We start from the raw sequence: 20363 nt of genomic DNA on the forward strand, positions 1-20363 counted from the left end.
GAGTATTAAAACTAAGAAGGAAGGCAGGTGTTTGTTTATAAAGTAGCAGGAATATGGCTCTTGTGTCGTCAGAGTGGAAAGTGCACATGTCACTGCATCCCTAAATGTCTCGGCTTATTCGGCCAACTTTTGTCCAGCAATGGCCAGGACAAGGCAGGAGATGAGGAATGAGGGCACAGCAGGCACTGGGCTGTGTGATACAGGGTATCACAGGCTGCACCAGGCTGCCAAGAGCAGATATTGGAGTGTAGAGCAACATAGAGCATGGGTGTTGGGAGTGAGTGAAGACAGGCCGACTCTTTGGCTATGGGCCGATCCTGCCATAGCTCCATCGCTATGGCCTTCAGCACTTCAGGAGAGACTAACAAGGGTTGATGCTCTCCTCTCCAGTCCATCTCTGGTTATTCTTTCTTTTACAAATCTTGCTGACTCTGAACATTAAACACATCACCTGGGGCACAGAATGCTTTCTGGTCCAGACGCCTACAGTGAGACATGGTTAGGTATGCTCTTTTTTATTTTTTTAAAAAAATAAATGTTCATGCTTGGTGTGTGTGTGTGTGTGTGTGTGTGTGTGTGTGTGTGTGTGTGAATGTTTGTGCTCCTGTATATGTGTGCACATACTTGGGGAGGCAGAAGAAAACCAGGGTGTATGTATCATAGTTTTATACCAACTAGTCGTTTATCCAGATAAAAATGCTACATTGTATTAAGACATTTGGGGACACACACACACACACACACACACACACACACACACACACACACACACACTCCTGTGTGTGTGTGTGGCAAGAAACAGAATGGCAGGGAAGGGATGGAGAGAGATCCAGGGAAGGAATTGGTCTGGAAGTTTCCAAGCATTTGTATCTGGACACATTTTAATAGCTTAAGTTTTAGTCATTTAGTTGGATATTTGATCTGTTCAGACAAGTATGTTCTGTGTGCATACCTAATCTTTCAGTGGGTTAATTACACCTGGAAAAATTTCACCATTGCTGCTAGTGCAAACAAAAGTGGGAGTAAGTCCTGGGCCTTATGCTCACATGTTGAAGTGTCAGGTCACTGATGTTGGCTGAGATTGCACGCAGCCAGTCAGCACAGTCCTGGGAGGTGGAGAACTGAAGAACCCCTGTGCTGGCTCCATCCAGCGCCAGTACCTCAAATGCACTGGACCTGCAGCAGGAGAGAAAAAGCCAGGCAGGCAGTCAGCTGGGAGGGGAATGCCACCTGCTCCTTTCCCCGCAGCTGGGCCCAGGCACTTGCAGCACCTGCTGTGCGATGAAGCTCAGCTGTGACACCCCTCAGGAAAAGCAGACAGTCCTAATCTTCTAGTCAACAGGCACAGAAGGCCAGCCTTACCAAAATGAAGATCCATGCTGAAGTCTCTCACTAAGAGGCCTTTGTAACTTGATAGGATGAAGAGGAGGAAGGCTTCTGAGACTTTCCATGTGTGAGCGGCTCTCAAGCCAGCCTCCCGTGAGTGAGCCATCTTTCTTTTTAAAAAACCAGATAATCCTGACTGTCCCCACCTGTTAATTAGCACTTCTTGAATGAGACTGAAACATTCAGTCATTTCCAGCTGATTTTTCAGCCTGGTGGACTATGAAGGGTGATTCTTCTGAAAGCTTCACCAGAGGATGAGGCTAAGGTGAAGGTGAGTTTAAGAGTAAAGGTGTAGGCGGCTGACAGGATGACTTAGGGAGTGGGCCAGGCATGCTCATCACTGCCTCCACACCTGAGTTCCTAGTTGCTTCCTTCTGTTGTGTCTTCTTGGTAGAGCCATTTGTCTCTAACTCTTTCATTTCAAGGTTTCTTGTTCCCCGTACAGCTTCCTTAGACCAGTGTGTTCTGCATGACAAATTATTACTTTATGTGGTGCTGGACAGCATCAAAAATTCGTCCTTGTGTTTATTTTGGACATTGCAAGGGCATAGACTTTTATTGTAACTGCACTGAGAGGTCACCGAGAGGCTCTGAGCAAAGAAATGACACAATGAGAAATGGATGATAAATTTACAAAAATAAAATGTGTTGTAAATGGGACAAAGAGACAGTGTGAAATATGAGAGAAGACTGTTAACTGCTGGAGTAGCTAGGCAAGGAGAGTGCTTCGGGAAGTCTGCCGGGGAAGGTAGGTGGCTCAGGAGTGGAAATTAGTGTAGAGCTTAGACTCAGATCACAGGACAAAGAGGAATCAGCAGTGAATGCGAGGTTTAGCTGAATGCACAGAAGTACAGCTGTGTTGTTTCGCAGCTGTGCTGGAGTCACTGGACCCAGCATGTGAGGAAGGCCAGAGCAGGGACACAGTTCGGGCCATCTGTTTGCTTGTAATGTTTCCCAAGTAGAGCTGGGAGTGGGTGGTGGAACAGTCCAATGTTCTAGACAGGGACATGACACGTCCTGTCTAGAAATAGAAAATTTGAGCTGTCCACTGTGCAGCGTCAGGCTGTGTGAAGGAGAAATCTCACCAAGGAGCAACTTGGACAGTGGAGCAGCTGGAGAAAGGAGCAACCAGCAGAGAGAACAACAGGCGGACTGACTGGCAAAGTGGGAGGTGCTAACCTGGCATGCTTCCCCAAAATCCAGCCCCCTAAGAAAGGATTCTGCAACAGAAACAAGTGTTGGTACACTGACATTCTCTGCACACCAGATTTGAAGACTCCTACTGCCACCCAAAATAGAATAGATATTCGAACCAACAGATGTGTAAATCACAACACAAGAACACAAGAAACGTGAAGAAGCAAGGCAATGGGGCTCTTCCAAAATACCAAAGAGCTGCAACTACTGAACACACAGACATTAAAGTAAGCAACATGCCAGACCAATATTCTAAAGCTTTCTGGTAAAAATAGTCAAGAGCCTGAAAGTGGTGATAAATTCAGTCTAAAACAGAGGGAAATGGACCTGGGCTCTATTCATCCTTCAGACAAACAAGAAAACAAGCAGACTCCAGGGCTCTGGTCCTCATTTGTCAGTGGGGAGTGTACCATCCATCGAGGGTGGTGCTTGAAGACCTATGATGATAGAGTGGAGTCCAGCCCTTTGTCTGGATCCGAGTGGAATCTCAGTAAATAGTAGTAATGGGACCAAAAGTATTTGGACAGGATTTGATTATGCTTTATGAAAATATTATGCAAAATATATTTACACAGCAGGGAAAAACTATTGATTACAGATATTGGAGATGGCTGGAAATCAGTCATAGAATACTACAGAGCCTTATGCATCCAGGTTTCCTGAGACCCAAAGCCTTGTGCCTACTCAAGCAAGGCTGTACATTCCAAGACATCCCTCTCCAAGGACAGGGCTGCTTCCAAGTAAGCTATGGCATCCACCTGCATGGTCAGTGGCTGACTGCCATCTGCTCTCACTGAGAGCCCATGTAAAGCCCATGTAAGGATGAAAGAATAGTTGTATTTCAAGGAGCAACTTTTTCTGTGTTCTCTAGTGCTGATCATCCAATACTACTGCCACATCCACAGCCATGTTAGTAGCAACATAACCTGATTGTGCCTTCATCAAATGAAAACCTGTTAGATTATGTCAAAGCCAGTTGAATGGAATGTATTGATAATACAGCGTAGTTCAGTAATGGTGATGGGATATGAATTAATCTGCCAACCAAATTCATTTTTAAACCTTCATCCATACTTGCATCATAATTCCTAAGCCTGTTATTTTATAACTTGTTTCACTGGAACATTATCTGAGAAAACTTCATCAACAAATATGATGGCTTATTAAAGGGCCTTGTGTACCAGGGAAGTGCACTGTCCAGATGCTCATGGAGCTGGGACAGGCTATGATTCGTTCACACCGTGCACTTGGCCCAACATAGAAACTAACCCTCTTGTCGTGTGTGCCTTTCTGCTTCATTTGGATACTAGAAGGAAATTGAAAACAAATTCTTAGTCCATGTGATGCTTAAACTCTGCTCCAAGGAGCCTTGGGCAATGTGTTCCGGCTAATGTTCTATTGATTTTTACAGAGGTGAGACAGTGAGTAAAGAATTTCACTGGGTGCAGTGGGCAGAGGCAGGGAGATCAGCTCAAGGCCAGCCTCAGCTGGAGCTATGTGAGGCCCTGTCTCGAGGGAATTCCCAGGTAACTAAAAAAATAAAAAAATAAAATAATAATAATAATAATAATAATAATAATAATAAAGGCAAGGATACAAAACTCTATGCCCATCTGCTATTTTTGCCTTTTAAAAAATAATTAAAAATTTTGAGTATGTACATGTGATCACCCACATGTGTGGGTAGGTACCCTTAAAGGCTAGAAGTGGGTATTGGATCATGTGTATATGGAGTTAGGTGCACCTCTCTTGTGTATTTTCAAACAGATCAACAACGTACAAATAATTATTATGCTTTTCAAATAAAAGTATATTAATTCTCTTTGTATTTCTTCATAAGTCTTTGAAGTAATAGATTTAATAATATGAGAGGGACAATTGAAGATATTTTACACATCTTACAAACAATGGTATTTAAAATAAACAATAAAAAGAGGCAGCTGGCAGATACCCTTTCTTTGTAATAAACATAGTGGGGCAGTTTTCAAACATTGCAATGATGTTATTTTCACCCTCTGAGGAAAGGGCTGCTATTACTGAGATTCAGAAGCTGAGCTCATACTATTAACCACGTACCCAAGTTTCCTCATAGGGCCTGGCTAGCAAAGGCAAGGACCTACAGTCACTGTCAGCAGAAAGGAGGAGATGTTGGCTCCAGCCCTCTCATAGCGCCTGATATTAAAGACATCTGATCTGGAGAAACTCTAAGATCCCTGTGCTCTGAAACCATGGCAACTGCTGTTTCCAAGAGCACATGGCTCACTCTTCCACAACCTCACTATTCATTTGAACCTGGTTTCTGATTTGGGTTTGGAATAATAGCTGCATTGGCTATGATGGCTAGTGGCTGTCATTTTACTCTTTCCTTCTGGGACAGGACCACAGCTGTAGACTGAAGATGCAATGGTAGTCATGCTGCAACATGGAAAAATTTGGCAGGCGTTTGAACCTGTCTTACCTAAGTAAAAAACAAAAAACAAAAAAACAAAAACAAAAACCCTCTATGCCAGAAAATTGCTTGGCTGGGAGAACCCTCTATTTGAGGACCACATCTACACTGATCAGGAAGCAGAGTGCATTTGCAAGGGACAGCTTGAGGGGTCTCCTCTTAGCTCCACACGCAGAAGACAGTTCACTTTAAAGAAGAAACCTGGGTAGAAAGTCCCTGAGGGAGACTTGGTCTTCATGTGTGACAGGCCAAAGATGTGTCATCATCGGCGTACTTTTACCCAGAAGGAGCTCCATTACCACTTTCTACACGTGAGATCACAGTGAGAAGATGGCAAATCCAGCAGAGGGTCACCAGGACCAGTCTCCATCCCTGACCTGGGACTCAACACTCCAGGGTGAGAGGCAGATCATTGATGCTGTCAGACACCTGGCCTGTGAAGCTTTGTCACAGCAGCCAGCCCTGGGGGTTTAGACTGTATCTAATGAGCCAGATTAAGCCACATTGGGGAGTCAGAGCCTCTAGAACCTTCTCCATCTTCTTTCCCAGACAAAGCTCTGTACCTGGTGTTAATTTTCCTGGATAAGAACCAGTGACTGGATCTTGTCTTTACTGCTGTGAAAACCCCCCGACTCTGTGGTTTCTCCATTTTACTGAAAAGATGAAGGCGCTGGTAAACTGAGGACAGGCCATCAAGATAAAACAACTTTGCCCACAGTAGTGAGTCAGGAGCAGAGAAGTCAGATGCCTCCGCCACTGATGGAGACAAAAGATGTGTGAGCACAGCGGGCAGCCAGGAGCACGCTCTGGGGGAGAAAGGCATGCACACTGTTTTGCTTCTTTCATCTGTTATGATTCAATTCTTCCAACTTTAAAACCTCTTCCTATTTATTTTCATTTCAGATCTTGAGAGCCTATTAAATCTCTACACACAAAGGAAAGGGGAATCAACTTAGCGCTCAAATGGGAAGACTTGTGATGCGTTTATCTTGCTCAGCTAAGGAGTCATCTTTGTGTCTAAAAGTGGAGGCTTCTGTATCCATCAACACACAGGGCGCTAATACTAATCCCTCAGAGTCAAGATGAGCAATCCTCAGAGATAGAAATGAAAGATTCTACAGGAGAAACTGACATTTGATGCAGGGGGAGAGGCAGACAGAGAAGTGAAAAGATATGTGCAAGTCACATCTGGAAGAAAGACAACTGGTTGGGGCAGCAAGGCAGGAATGTGGAGATGGCTGATGGGACGGTTGCAGAAACATTTTGCTTCTGGACTTAACCCCAAGTCAATATAGACTCAACTTAGGACAGTTATACCCAAGCAGTCACTAGCCACGGCAGTAGTGATGGAGTCCAGCGGAGGAGTCCGTGGCTTCCACAGACTACTGATTCATTTAAGTGCCCACTAGCAGCTGTAGCACAGTGGGTGTCAGGAGCCCATGTAGCAAGGCATTATCTCTGTCAGTCTTCTGTCTATAAAATGAGGTTCTCTGTGGATTTCTAGACAGTTCACTGGGAAGGAAACAACATTTCTGTCACCTGTTTGCTGCTGGCAAGGGTGTGAGGTACCCAGGCAGAGAAGAGCCCTTCCTCGATAGGATGGGACACAGTGCAGGGGAGGAGAAGAAAAGCCACACAGCTGTCCCACCTGCAAGGCATGCGACACAACTATCTGGCAACAACAGAAGACTCCACGGTCTTGGGGAATATAAAGCCTGGTGTTTCTCTCGTCTCATTGCCAACCTCCAGAATAAACATCCTGCTAGACTAGGACCACAGGGCCCTGGTACTGACAACTCCCCATGCAGACTTGACCTTCACGGTTGCCCTACAACAATCCTTAATCTCACAGCAGGCCTCTCCTCCTACTGAGATGTGTGGTGTGTAGGGCTCTTCTCCTGCACCCTACCTGAAGCTGGTAGCCATGGTTCACAGGCATTGAGAACACTATACTGTGGGAGGCCTTAACTGCCTGACACATTCTATGGAGAAGCTTTTTTTATTTTTGGAATGAGTGTTTAAACATGGCACCATCCTTTGCAAAACAGATCAAAGCATTTATCAGGATAATTGTAACTTGCACTATCACTTCACAACATGTGCTTTATCTGCAACATGTCTAGTTCCGTTTTGACTCCACAAAGTCCATCTGGTCCTCACTGGTTCTTATATAAGGTGAGCACTTCAAAACAAATGGGGTTTCACTCTAAGTTATGAAACAAAACTTCATTGTTATTTTCAGAATCTGGACAGATGGGGCAACAAGGACCCACAGCTGTAGTCTTTACTTCTTTCCACTCTTTCCTCCTTTCCCTTCTGCACCCCCCACCCCTCCCTGATGTGCAGAAAGACCAAGGTCAATGACTCCTTATCTCTTTCAAGGCCAGCATAAAGCAAGAGGTGTGGAAACGGGTCCTCTATATGGGAGGATAGAGACTGTGCCTCCTGAAAAGGTCATATAACACAGGGTGGTGGGTAAGTGTGGGCTCCTGCACTGTTGAGCTTAGGGTATTAGGGTTCTCCAGAGAAAGAAAACCAATAAAAGGAACGTGTATACATGTGTATATACATGTATATGTACAGATATATGCTATGTGTGTACATAATAGTAAATGTATATCTGGTACCAAGGGTAGTTATTAGACTGCTTTACAATCTATGGACTAGGTAGTCCAGCAATGGCTACACTCAGAAGAGGCTGAGGACCAAGTCACTACTGAGCTCATGAAGATGGATGCCTTACTCTGCTGTATAACAGACCTTCCCAGGTGGCACATCTCTTTACAGACATACAGATTATAGATCTAGTGAAGTTGACAATGAAGATTAACTGATCTGATTTGGGGACCATCACTCATATCTGAACTTCCTTCCTTCATTTTGGTTTTAAGTTCCTGACACCCCTCATTGGCTCAAGGCGGCTCTCAGCTCCTTGGCATCTAGTTAGGCTTCTGGTCGCTGTCAAAAACAAAAAACAAAAAACAAAAAACAAAAAACAAACCCTCTCAGGAAACAGACAAGTGTTCATCTTGCCTCTGATTCCCTCTGTTCAGCAAGAACAAAGTGTGGGTGGGAGCCTCTGCAGGCAGCCCCATCAGAGCCCCCGAGGGCACCTGTGGGCAACCCCAGGTCTCAGTTCTGCGTGCCTCTCTTCTCATAAGCCCAGCTCATAGCTCTCTTCTCACACCACCTCCCTCTGGGCTTTACAGCCCCTCTGCTCAGTTCTAAACTTCTTCATTGTTAGAAAGATTGTTGATGGTCTGCTGGTATACATATCGCTCTTGCTTTTTAGCCTTGATGGTGAACCAGCTAGACCCATGCCTTGATCTTAGCCTAGGATGAACTCAAACAGTGACCATGTAAGCCAGGATGGATTCCAGCTAAGAGACAGTGACCGTCATATGTCAGCTGCCACGCTTCTACTGATTTGCTCCACAGTAGAAAAGCAGTGTGGTAAAGCTAGGTAAAAGGTTGGTCTTATTCACTCCACAAATAGCTTGCCTTCTTGATTGCATCAGTAGTCAAACTGTGCCTATGAGAGAGGCATCGTGGCAGATAATCCAGGATTCAGAGTTGCATCAGGGGCTGAGAAGTCTGAAGTATACAGCATTGCTGTAGTGCCAGAGGCATCTTCCTGTATGCACAGAGATGATCCTGCTCTGTCCTCTGCTGAGACCCTCTGAGAACATGCTGTGTATGGTGATGTATTAGCTTCATATCACCATATTCTGCCCTCATATTCTTACTGGACACCCAATTTTTCTTTTGTGTGGTATAATTTAAAAAAGTCTTGTTCCCTAAAGGGCTTGGTTGCATTCATACCTGGCCCAAAGCCTGTTTTGAAACTACCCAGCAAGATACGGGTCTCCCACCTGGGCTAGAGAAGGTCTGATCATCTGAGAGTTTCCCCATAACTCAGTGCAGTCTCTTAGCTATGGGCCCAGCTCTGTCCTACAAACACATGGGCCTAGAGGGAGACATGTACAGCCATACCGGGACCTTCTCATAGCAGATACTGAGTGGTCCTTGAGTATCCTCCTTTGGCTATGGCCCAGGAACAAAGCAACCCACATGGGACACCCACCAACTTCTGACACAGGGTCAGGCCTGTTGATATTAGTTCCCAGAAGATCTTGATAGGTCTGGAGTTCAGGAGAACACCTCCCATCTTTAGTCTGGGAGCATCTATATCCAGCCAAAGTTCCACATGGTGATACTTCTGAAGTCTCTAGGGCAGACCTGCCTGCCACCATCCTATGGTAAATCCTCTGTGATTCAAAGACATGGATCTTAGTTCTAGTTCTTCTTGGCTATGCACTGAAAGGCTTGCCTCTGCAAGACTGGAAGGAAATATCTCACATAGTGCTTTCCAGAATCTTGAGATAGCCCTACACTTAGGCTCCAGTTCCTTTCAGCCACAGAACAGAGTGGTGGTGGCCCATCCAGGAACCCTGCTAGCATGTCATCAGTGTCACCTAGAAACCCAGAAGAAGACATTCCATTTGATGAACCCAATACCAAGTTTGCAGTATGAAATGCCTAACACCAGCCCCATAGAAGTCAGTTCTGGGGAAGTACATCCTATCCATGGTAAAATAGGATGCACGCTCCTTAGACCTCAGATGTCCATCAACTGTGCCTTCTACTGCAGAGGCAGTTTAAACAGCTGACTTCATTGCGCAAAAGACAGAATTAGTGAAGTCAAATGCAGGTTATTTTAAATAAGATGATTAGAGGGGAAAGAAAGCAAGGGGAAAAAAAAAAAAAAGAGTAGCTCACGATGGACAGCAGGGAACCCTTCAGATAAATCCTATAGGAATTCCTGAAGGAAAGAAGCAACAGCCAGAATGTGTCTGGAAATAGCTAGAATCTTGGGAGATGTATAGAAATCCAGATCCAGAAATCTCGAAATATCCCTCAGAGTAATTAACTCAAACCAGCCAGCCAGCCAGCCATATTAATCAAGTTCTCAAAAAGGAGAATTCGGAAGCAGCAAATGAGAAGGTAAATATCATATATAAGGGAATAGCCCTCAAATTCTTAGTCAGATTCTCAGGAGAAACCGCGCATGTGAGGAGGGAGTTTATAGAAGGAAAAGAAATGCCAATTGGGAATACAATGCCTGGCAAGATTGTCCTTTAGACTTAGGCTGAAGGATTTTATCACCACGACAACCACAATTGTACTAAAAAGATTCGTCAGTGTGTTATGAACAAAACGCTAAATAATGCACAAAATGTATGAACGTGAGTGCTTGCCAGCTTTGTTCCAGGGTTGACGGTGCCTGCCAGTGTGTGGCCTCGATAAAAGAAGAGGTCTGAGAGAAAAGCAGCAAATGTCTGCCTTCACTTCCTCCTATGGGGGTGTGCTTACCACTGCTGCTACGGCCATCCATTGGCATTGAACTCCGGCTTCTTCATTCTATTCATGTAAGTTAAATGCCAGCGACTCTCCAGGGAACTCCTGGCTTTTTATACTGCATGGGACTTCTGAGGCCTCTGGCTTCATGGTCTGTGCAGCTACCAGGCCCTATGTATCTCTAGTGTGCAGAAAGACACTGTAATATCCTGTCCCCAGTGTGTGATCCAACCTAATAAATTCCCTTTATAACACACACATACACACACACATACACACTCACACACATGCACACATCACATATGTTCAAGATCTTTAGCAGCAGCAACAATGTCAACATGAGAACTTGCAGGGGCCACTGTGGGTCATTCTCCCCACAATTGTTTGTGCAGACAGACATGTCTCAGTTTACATAGAAGAGAAACTAAAACTATCACTTGTGTGAATGTGTGTGTGTGTGTGTGTGTGTGCATGTGTGTGTGTGTGCCCAGTCAAATAAGAACAATAAAAATAGATAAGAAACAAATAAAGGAAAGGCAACTGAAAACATAATAAAACTAGAACTTGGTACTTTGAAAAGATAAAATTAATAAAAATTTAGAAAGATTTTAAAAAAGAGAGGAGTTTCAAATCAGAAATGAACAAGAAGATATTGCAAATGGCTATAGGAACAGAAAAGACCATGTGCGGCAACTGGGGACATTTTATACCAATGATTTGGATAATCTCAAACATTAAAATAATCTAAAAGATAAGTTCCTAGAAACACACAGATGACCAAGACTCGATATGAGTTATAGTGCGACAGAAAATTTTAGTGAGCCAGTAAGGAGGCTGGGTCAAGAGCATCAAAGAAAATGAGGGGGTCTGGTGGCATTACTGAGTTCTACAAAACTCTCAGAAAAGAAATAACACCATCACTTCTCAAACTTTTCTAAACGACTGAAGAAAATACACACATCTAAGGTAATTTCAAGAGACTAGCGTCATCATTTGTCTGACCCCAGAGCCAGACAAAGACACTACAAGGAAGGAAAACTACTATGAGGAACACATGAACATTAACAAACAAATTCAGCAGAATAATAAATGACCATTTATATGGCCAGCTGCAATTTGTCCTTGAGACAAAAGGATAGTTAAGCACACACAATAATCAGGGCACATCAGGCCAAAAGACTGAAGGGTAAAAATACATGACCATTTCAATGGAGACAGAAGAAACATTTGACAAAATTCAAAACCATCTCAAAACAAATTTCTAAAAAAAAAAAATTGGGCATGGATTATACCTCAACAAAACCAAGGAAAGTAAAAACAAAAACAAAAGCAAGCAAACAAACAAAAAACCCACAGCACACACTCACTAATGAAATGATGAAAATTCCTTTATAGTAGGGAACAAGATAAGGACGTCTAGTCTCACTGCCACTATTTGGCATAGTGCTGGAAGTACTGAACAGCAAATAGGTAAGAAAAAAAGGGAAATCTACATACATACATTTAGGAAGGAAGAAATGAAATTGTCTCTGCTGATTACTTGATCTTATACACATAAAACACTACAAAGACTTCAGACACACGCACATAGTCCACACAAGCCATTCAAACTGACACATGGATTCACAATGTCTAGAAGATACAAAATCAATATACATAATTCAGTAGTGTTTCTGAACACTTGGAACAAATTGCATAGGAAGAAATTAAGAGAACTAATCCCCTTTGTAATAATGCCCTTTGCAAAATAATAAAATAGGAGTAAGTTTAAGGAAGTTCAGGATATAATTATTGAAACCTATACAACACTGATGAAGGAAATTAAAAAAGTCTGAGATAGATGCAATTACACTGAGTTTTCGTGGATTAGGAAAATTAATATTATGAAATGTCTACATTACTAAAAGCACCCTCATTAGGTGCTAAACTCCTGTAATGCCTGTTCTAGGAGGTCTGGCACCCTCTTTTGGTCTCTGCTGGTACCTACACCCATTTGCACCCACACTTACCAAATAATAAAAGATTCATTTTAATTTTAAATTGCATATGCATGTGGAGAGTCTGTGGGGGCATGTGTAAGTGAGTGCAGTTGCCTGTGGAAGCCAGAAGCCAGTACCTGGAGCTCGAGTTACTTATAAGATACTCAGTGTGGGTGTTGGGGGTCAAACTTATTCCTCTGGAAGAGCAGTATAGGTCCTTAACCACTAAGCTGTCTCTCCACTCCTAACAAAAAATATTAAGGTGATTATCCTAATTTAGTCACCACATATTATATGTGTCGAACTATCACACTGAGCTCCATAAATACATAAATCATTATGTATCAATAAAAAAGAAGCCTGGAAACAGATATATGCTCACACCACTCATCACACAGATATATGCTCACACCACTCATCACACAGATATATGCTCACACCACTCATCACACAGATATATGCTCACACCACTCATCACACAGATATATGCTCACACCACTCATCACACAGATATATGCTCACACCACTCATCACACAGATATATGCTCACACCACTCATCACACAGATATATGCTCACACCACTCATCACACAGTGCAACTCCATGCATACACTATACTCATATCACATATCAAACACACACACACACACACACACACACACACACACACACACACACAGTTCATGACAGACAAAGCTTAATTTACAAGATGCTTATGCTATGCTTTTTCTAACTGAAGCTGGTCATTGTTGTATCTGGCTGTTTCAAAACTCAAGCAATGAGCCCTGGCCTCTCAGCTTACCCAGAAGAAGGGTACACGAACCTTCACAGGTGCATCCTGAAATTGCATAACTAACAGGGCTTCCAAACTAGTAGCATTTATGGAATACAGGAGCTGGCCTAAGTCTCTTACTAGATTATCATAATAAGGAAACTCAAAATCTCCAAGATTAAATGGCTTTGCAGTATCTATTTATAATTTAGAGAAGCATATACTCTTTTATAATTGAACCTATTCTGTTGATATTTATTTAAAGTTGAAGACAGATTTTTGTCTTCTTGAACGATTCCTTGATCATTGACAATTGCTCTTGTATTTTGTTGTTGTTGTTTTGTTTTGTTTTTAAGCTAAATCAGCCACTCCAACAGCTTCTGTATCCCTTTCCTCTTGGCGGTCAATACTTCCTCAAAGACTACCCTGCAGAGACAGTGTGGGAAGACACCGAAATAATGGATGGAACGGGTACAAAATGGGATTCGCCAGCCTTTCCCACAATACTGAGTTCACTGCCTTTCCCCCCAAATGCCAGTTTCATCAGTTTCCCCTGCTTCCACTGTGGGTCACATACCTGAGCTTTTCTGTTCCTGCTTTGTATCTGGAGATCCGAGCCATGGACAAAGGGACTGACAAGGTGTCTAGCCAACGCTTCTCATACTTTGGTTCATTAGCTATGGGTGAGGAAGGTGATGATGGAGCCTGTGCAAAATAAGCAAGAGTCAGTCATCACAGGTCCAGGCACCATACTGTCCTCTGGAGAGGCTTACAGGCTGCTGGGGTACCCATCCCACAAAACTCACATCAGCCCACTTCAACCGATGAAAACGCTCAAGATAAGTTCTCAGAGACTGAGAAAGCAGCAAGTCATGTTTGAATATAAAAGCTTTTTAAAATATGTTTTTCATAACATTTTGTGTAAAAGGGAAGAAGGCTACAGTGTGTGTGTGTGTGTGTGTGTGTGTGTGTGTGTGTGTGTGTGTGTGTATGTGTTGGCAGGCGGGGGAGCTTCATTTGGAGGAGGACCTCACACTATGACAGATCTTCCTTAGCTTAAAAATATGGAACCTTAAGAGGAAGTTGGTCAAAACAAGGTGAGCTAAGGGATATCAGACCAGGTAATGTGGGCAAAGATGAAATTGCTTCTGCCAATGTCAAATGAATCCCAGCTGTGAGACATACTTCTAGGCCAATATCAGGCATGGTAGGTCTTGTGTTTCTTTGTTAGACATTCAGAAAGATGTGCAGTCATAGCTCTTCTTGACCTGGGAGGGACACACAGTCCCTAAGGGAGTGACTGTAGGTCTTTCCACTTAATTTCAGCCGCAGACAATAGGTACTTTTGAAGGGAACTGTAGCTAAACTTTATCTAATGGAAATGGGTAAACGCTGACTCATAAAATGTCCTTGTAATACAAGTTTTAAAAGAATTGCAGTCTCTGGCCCAATGAGCATAATCAACAAAATAATCAAGTCCCTGGGTCTAGAGAGGGTAGGAAGCCAGAACAGCCACTTAACTGCAAGTGTGAGGCACTTCCGATGAGAAAGGAGCAGAGCAGGACTCTCAAGGGCTGGGACACACTCTAATCCAGGGCCATTTATGCCTACCCATTTTAGAGTCACTGTGGAGAGGACATTCTCCCTTCTCCCCTTGTGAGAGAGTATTCACTGTGATCAACCTGGCACATGTGCTGTGTCTTCTCCACTGGTCTCAGGTGTTCAAATGAAGAACCGTCTTGAGGGTCACACTGGGAACCTGAGCCAGGAGCCTTACCACACAGGACTGGTTTTGGTGAAGTTACTTGGTCCACTTGCCTGGTCCTGAGGCCAAAGAGATATATCTTTGGAGATGTGGAAAGAAGACAAGAATACTGCCAACAGGGAGGCAGGCTGTGAGTTTATGGAGAAGTCCAATTACCCTAGGCTGTGCCCACAAGTCCTATCCCATGGGGGTGTACCTCATAGACTGTGAAATGGCACTGTTTTAGAAGCTCACCCCTGGGCACTGCTAACAGACAGCAAGGAAGCTTCAAAAAACAAAACAAAACAAAACAAAAACAAAACCCTGAGGGACTCAGTGTGGACAGATGTCAGCAGAGTGGGCACTCTTCAAAGAACAGATTCTGAAGAGCCTCTGGGGCCAACCACACCAAGCAGACAGTTGAACCCCTCCAGCCCTCCCCAGTGTGCAGATTACTTAATGAAATAAAACACTTTCCTAGGGAAGTGATGACCAGGATGAGGTACAAATCCACAAATACCAGGCACAGCAGCTGTGATACAATAATTATGAATGAACAATTGGATTTGCCTCCTTGCATTGTATCCAAAAGGGTCACACGGTGGAGGGGCCCTGCCAGACTTCCTGTTCTGCATTCTCAATCAGCTACTATGCCCCGATAATTATTCAGGAAATAGGAAGCAGGCTTTGTTGGTGAAAAGAAGAATGTGTTAGCAAAAATGGTAGCTGCTACAAGTGTGCTTTTCTTCTTAGCACGTAGGGGTTAACGGAAATGTTTTAGACTTTCTTCTCAACCCAGAAATCCAAAAGAGTGAAAACTGTGCTGAGCGTCATGATTCTTTGGGGCAAATTCATCCAAGTCTCATGTCCAAGTGCATCGGGCTGGACCAGCAACACTCATGAATATTAGACGAGATGGTACCCCCTGAACCTGCTTCCTAGTTGGCCAAGGCACGTTCTTCATCCTGAGACAGTGGCTTTTATAAGCACTTGAGAAACATTTATCTACCAGGGAGGATGAATGCTGACATCAAAACCTCACATCAGAAGATGTGACAGTACAAGAACTCCTGACGCATTCTGCCACCGTGATGAGAAAGGTAAGTTTCTAAGGCCCCAGCTCTCTGGGTACTCAGCTGGATGTCGAGAGAGTCAGCTGTGCCTCCACTCCAAGCACAGAGAAGCCTCGAAGTCATCCAGCTGCACAGCTACCATCTGTTTGTCTCTGATGCCTTGGTTCCCTCCCCTACCATTGCCCTAAGCAGCCTTTTCGCTGTGCACTTGTATCTGAGGATTCAGCTAGACTATGGAGATTCTGGCTTTCCTGGCTCTCTTTTGTCACTCTGATAGGTTTTTCTTTCCTGCTTTGTCACACAGTCCAGCTAAGTCAGATGTCTGCACCTGTCCCCTTGCCTTTGGAAGTCAGCAGAATAGAACATTGTTTCTATTCCATTGTCCCAATACAGACACCACCACAGGCCCCTGACCCTGACCCTGGGAGTGGGGGAGGCTTTCCTATCACCTGCTGGCAGTCTTCAACACCTTGTTCCTGTTGCTTGAAGGCAAACGCACGCCTTACGCAGCTGAGTGCTCTTTAATCTGCTACCTCCTGTCATCTGGAATCTTCTTGTCTGAGAATTGTGCTACACAGGAAGCCTGGGGTGGCTGTCTATGTTTGACAGCATGTAGCATACTGACTTTATAACCTCACCGTACATATGAACCCACAGGCAAGTTCTCAAAGACAAGCCCCTCAGGGCAGTTTCAGTGAAATTCAGTCTATTGACACTGATGTGACCCTGGACTCTGCTTTAAGTATCCGTGTTACTGTGACACTACAGTGTTGTCCAGCACTGTGGAATGCTGCCTTGGTGCAGCTGTGACTCTAAGTGGGGCCCTCTACTCCTTCTGTACCTTGCTTTGCCATGAGGAAGAAGTTTGTTCCCACCTTTCCATGTTTGTGAGTTGTATAACCATCCATTAGTGTAGCATTAACATAATTTTATAAACAAATTTTAACTCAGTGGTCCACTCATTAGAATAAAATGCAGTCATTAACGATGTTTCAAATATTTTCACCTTGGAGATGTGCACCAAGTTATATTGCCTGAAGTCTGGCTGGTAAAGCCACAAGCAAATCGAGCCAGCCAGGTAGCATCTAGTACGTTGCCCCTAAGCCATGTCCTGTCCTTCCTTCATCTGAGCACGGTGTGACTTCCTGCCATACCCAGGTGCTGGTAAAAACACTCAGCACTCACAGGCGATGCTCCATAACTTCTTTTTTTGTAATGCTAATTTCCCTAAAAATCAATTTTTAAAAGCACCAGATAAGTGTCTGAGGACTCACTAAAGGTATGGTTTGTGGACATTCTGACATAATATGTTTTTAAAGTTCATTATTCAGTCGAGATTACCAAGAAGAGAGCATGAAAAGTGTCAGTTTGAACACACACACACACACACACACACACACACACACACACACACACACAAATACCCAACAGAGATTTTGATGTGGTATGTGTATTTCTTGCATGAAGCTCATTATGAATTGCTACCATATCTTGATGTTGTTGTGGGCAGCCACAGAATGATTTCAGTTTTTAAAGAACGTTTTGATCAATAAATAATCACTAAACCTAGGGTAAGAGTCTGTCTCTAGCTGTGTGGACACTTCATGTTCAATTTCAAATAATAATGTCTGCTCGGCAGACAAAAAGCTGCCTGTGGGTCTCAGCTTGCAATTTCCATCTTCACAAACCCTGCCGGGGCTGTGGGCCCTTGGTAATGTGATTTCAGAGAACAAAACTGCACAAACACGATAAAAAAGAGCAGTATGTGAGCACAGCAGAGAGAAAATGGTGACCCCAGGGAAGCTCTGGTGGGAGGTGAAAGCTGTAAGACACTCTGCATGTGCACAGGGGCCAGTCCCATGGGGACTCGGTCGACTGTCCTTAGAGGAAACTGCCACTTATAAGCACCCAAGAAGTATTTAAAGATTTTTTTCTGTGAAAAGTCCCAACTATGGTATATTTTATTTCTGTGCAAGATTACAGGTGGCAATGTCTGAGGTCTGGCTTGGACGCCTTCCCCCCAGAGAGCAGATAGAGGAGATGCCTATCACTTTGCCCGTAGCCTGTGTCCTTCCTTTACTTCACGTGTGCACAGCCCACTCTAGCTTTATCCACGTCTACTTGTCTGGGCTATAGCATCTGACAAAGAGAGAATAACAGTTGATTTAAAAAAAAAAAAAAAGAAGAAGAAGAAAAGAAAAGAAAAGAAAAACAATGCAGAGTGTGGCAACACTATTCTGCTAAATTTGAAAAAAAAAAAAAAAAAAAAAAAAACGTTCAAAAACATTTACTGCCATGGAAGAGGTAGCTGCCGGGATTCCTGCCCCGTCAGTCCGAACTCTGTACACACGTTGGCCTATGGACATCAAGCCTGACCCTATATATAGCTGGCCTAAATTCCACCAACACTGGCCCTTTGCAGGCCTGGCTCCTTGGACACCTAGCTCTGCCTGCCCCTTTGACTCTGTGTCCCCATACCTGTAGTCTGCAGAAAAGCAAACTAGAGTGACTGCAAATCCAAGGTCTTAATAAAAAGGCACAGAGCTGTTCTGCCCTTAGAGGTATTTTTTTGTGAATAGAAGTTTAAGCTATAACCCATGCTGGACTGGAACCATGCTGTGAACTGAGGATTTGCTTGGATCTCCACCTGCCTTAGTAAACTCTTATGCGCTGCTGCAGGGGAGGACTAAGGAGGTACAACAAGTTCTCAGAGCCTTCTTCTCCTCAGCTGAGAGGGTATCCGCTGTTTTGTTGCTGTGATAAAATACCCCAGAAAAGGGAGAAATAATTTATTTTGGCTGTTTCAGAGCTTATGGTTCATGGCTTTCTCTACCACTGTGGGCCTGAAAGGTGGTGGTGGTGAGATGGGGTTTGGAGGTGGGGGTGGGGTTTGGGGGGGGTAGGGGATAGGTGACTAAAACACTACAGTGAAAGACCGTAGTTGTTGAAAATTAGTTACTTTTTCTATAACTGTGAATAATACCTGACAATTTATGGGAGGGCGGATTTATTTTGGGTCACAGTTTGAGAACGCAGTCCATGGTGGTGACAGGCACAGCTTGCCACTGGAGCAGCAGGCCCATTGCATCCAGCAGTGACCTGGCTAGAACTGTACAAACCTGTGTCTGCCAGTCAGGTAAAATGGTTCCACAGCTTCCTCAAACAGTGCTACCATCTGAGGACCAAGTGTTCAAACACACAAGCATGTTGGTTTTGTTTCACATTTGAGCCATAATATGGAAGAGAATTGTTGGCCCCAGGGCATCCTAGAAGCTGAGCGTGTAACAAGAGGGGGCCAGGATAAGATCTATACCTCGAAGGCACGGCTACCACTTTCAATCAGTCTTCACCTTTCGGCTTCTACGGCTTCCTAATAATATCAAATTCCGACTCCATCAATGACTAACCTATTGTTCCAGTGACGATTAAACCACCCTTCATCGACTGGATCCAGCATCTGGGAACCTTCCTTTAACATATAACTGTTTTGAGGAATACTTCACACCTGAACCATAACAGGGAAGTGAAGCCCACTTTGAAATACAGTGTAGAACAAAAGCCAATTCCTTGCTTTTTTGTTTGTTTGCTTTTTGTTTTTTTTTTTTTTGTTTGTTTGTTTTTTACACTGGGCAGGAGTTTCCATAAATCCAAGACAACTCTACAGTAGCTCTGCAGTGTCAACTGGCATGGATGCCTGCCACAATTCACATTTCACGACCGAGAACCAACACTTAAAGTGCATTCTGCTCACTTGAGAAAGCAAGTCACAGAAGGGCCTTCAGGTCCTGTGAGATTCTTTGCTGATAGCAGTTCTCTGTCTTATGAAGCTTTCCCAACAGTCCTGGTACCTTCTAGGAAACCCCTGAGATTTCAGGGTGGGGCAACAGCTTGCACTGGTATCACCTTTCTTGCTTTACCGACCTGAAAACACAGCTCTGACATCACCTGGAATGAAAGCTAATCTTGACTGTTAACTTATTTGGATTGATAAGGTCTAAGTAAAGCATACCACAGTGTGTGTGTGTGTGTGTGTGTGTGTGTGTGTGTGTGTGTATTTATGTGTCACTGTGTGTGTGTGTCTATATGTCTCTGTGCATGTATGTGTCTGTCTGTGTCTCTTTCTTGGTCTCTCTTTCTCTGTCTCTGTGTGTGCCTATGTGTCTCTGTGTGTATGTCTGTATGTCTCTGTGCATGTATCCGTCTGTTTGTCTATCTCTGTGTCTCTGTCTTCACTGTCTGTCTCTGTCTCTTTCTCTGTATCTCTCTATCTCTGTCTCTCTCATCTGTCTCTGTCTCTGCCTCGCTGTCTCTCTATCTCTGTCTCTCTCATCTGTCTCTGTCTCTGCCTCGCTGTCTCTCTATCTCTCTCTCCATCTGTCTCTGTCTCTGGTTCCCTCCCTCCCTC

At 43.9% G+C, this 20363-nt stretch overlaps 1 protein-coding gene across 4 annotated transcripts in view; it reads right to left on the minus strand.

Annotated features, from left to right (window-relative positions):
* The window catches only part of Sntg2 (syntrophin gamma 2), a 206040-nt gene that overhangs the window by 70782 nt on the left and 114895 nt on the right, over nucleotides 1-20363 (minus strand). For all 4 annotated transcript variants that reach the window (XM_051144464.1, XM_051144472.1, XM_051144490.1 and 1 more), the window contains 2 exons: nucleotides 13719-13846; nucleotides 1047-1176 (listed from right to left, as the gene is read on the minus strand). In XM_051144464.1, coding sequence (XP_051000421.1) covers nucleotides 1047-1176; nucleotides 13719-13846 — 258 coding nt within the window. The remainder of the gene's footprint in view (nucleotides 1-1046; nucleotides 1177-13718; nucleotides 13847-20363) is intronic.

Source organism: Acomys russatus, chromosome 1 (assembly GCF_903995435.1).
Source record: "Acomys russatus chromosome 1, mAcoRus1.1, whole genome shotgun sequence".
NCBI lineage: Eukaryota > Metazoa > Chordata > Mammalia > Rodentia > Muridae > Acomys > Acomys russatus.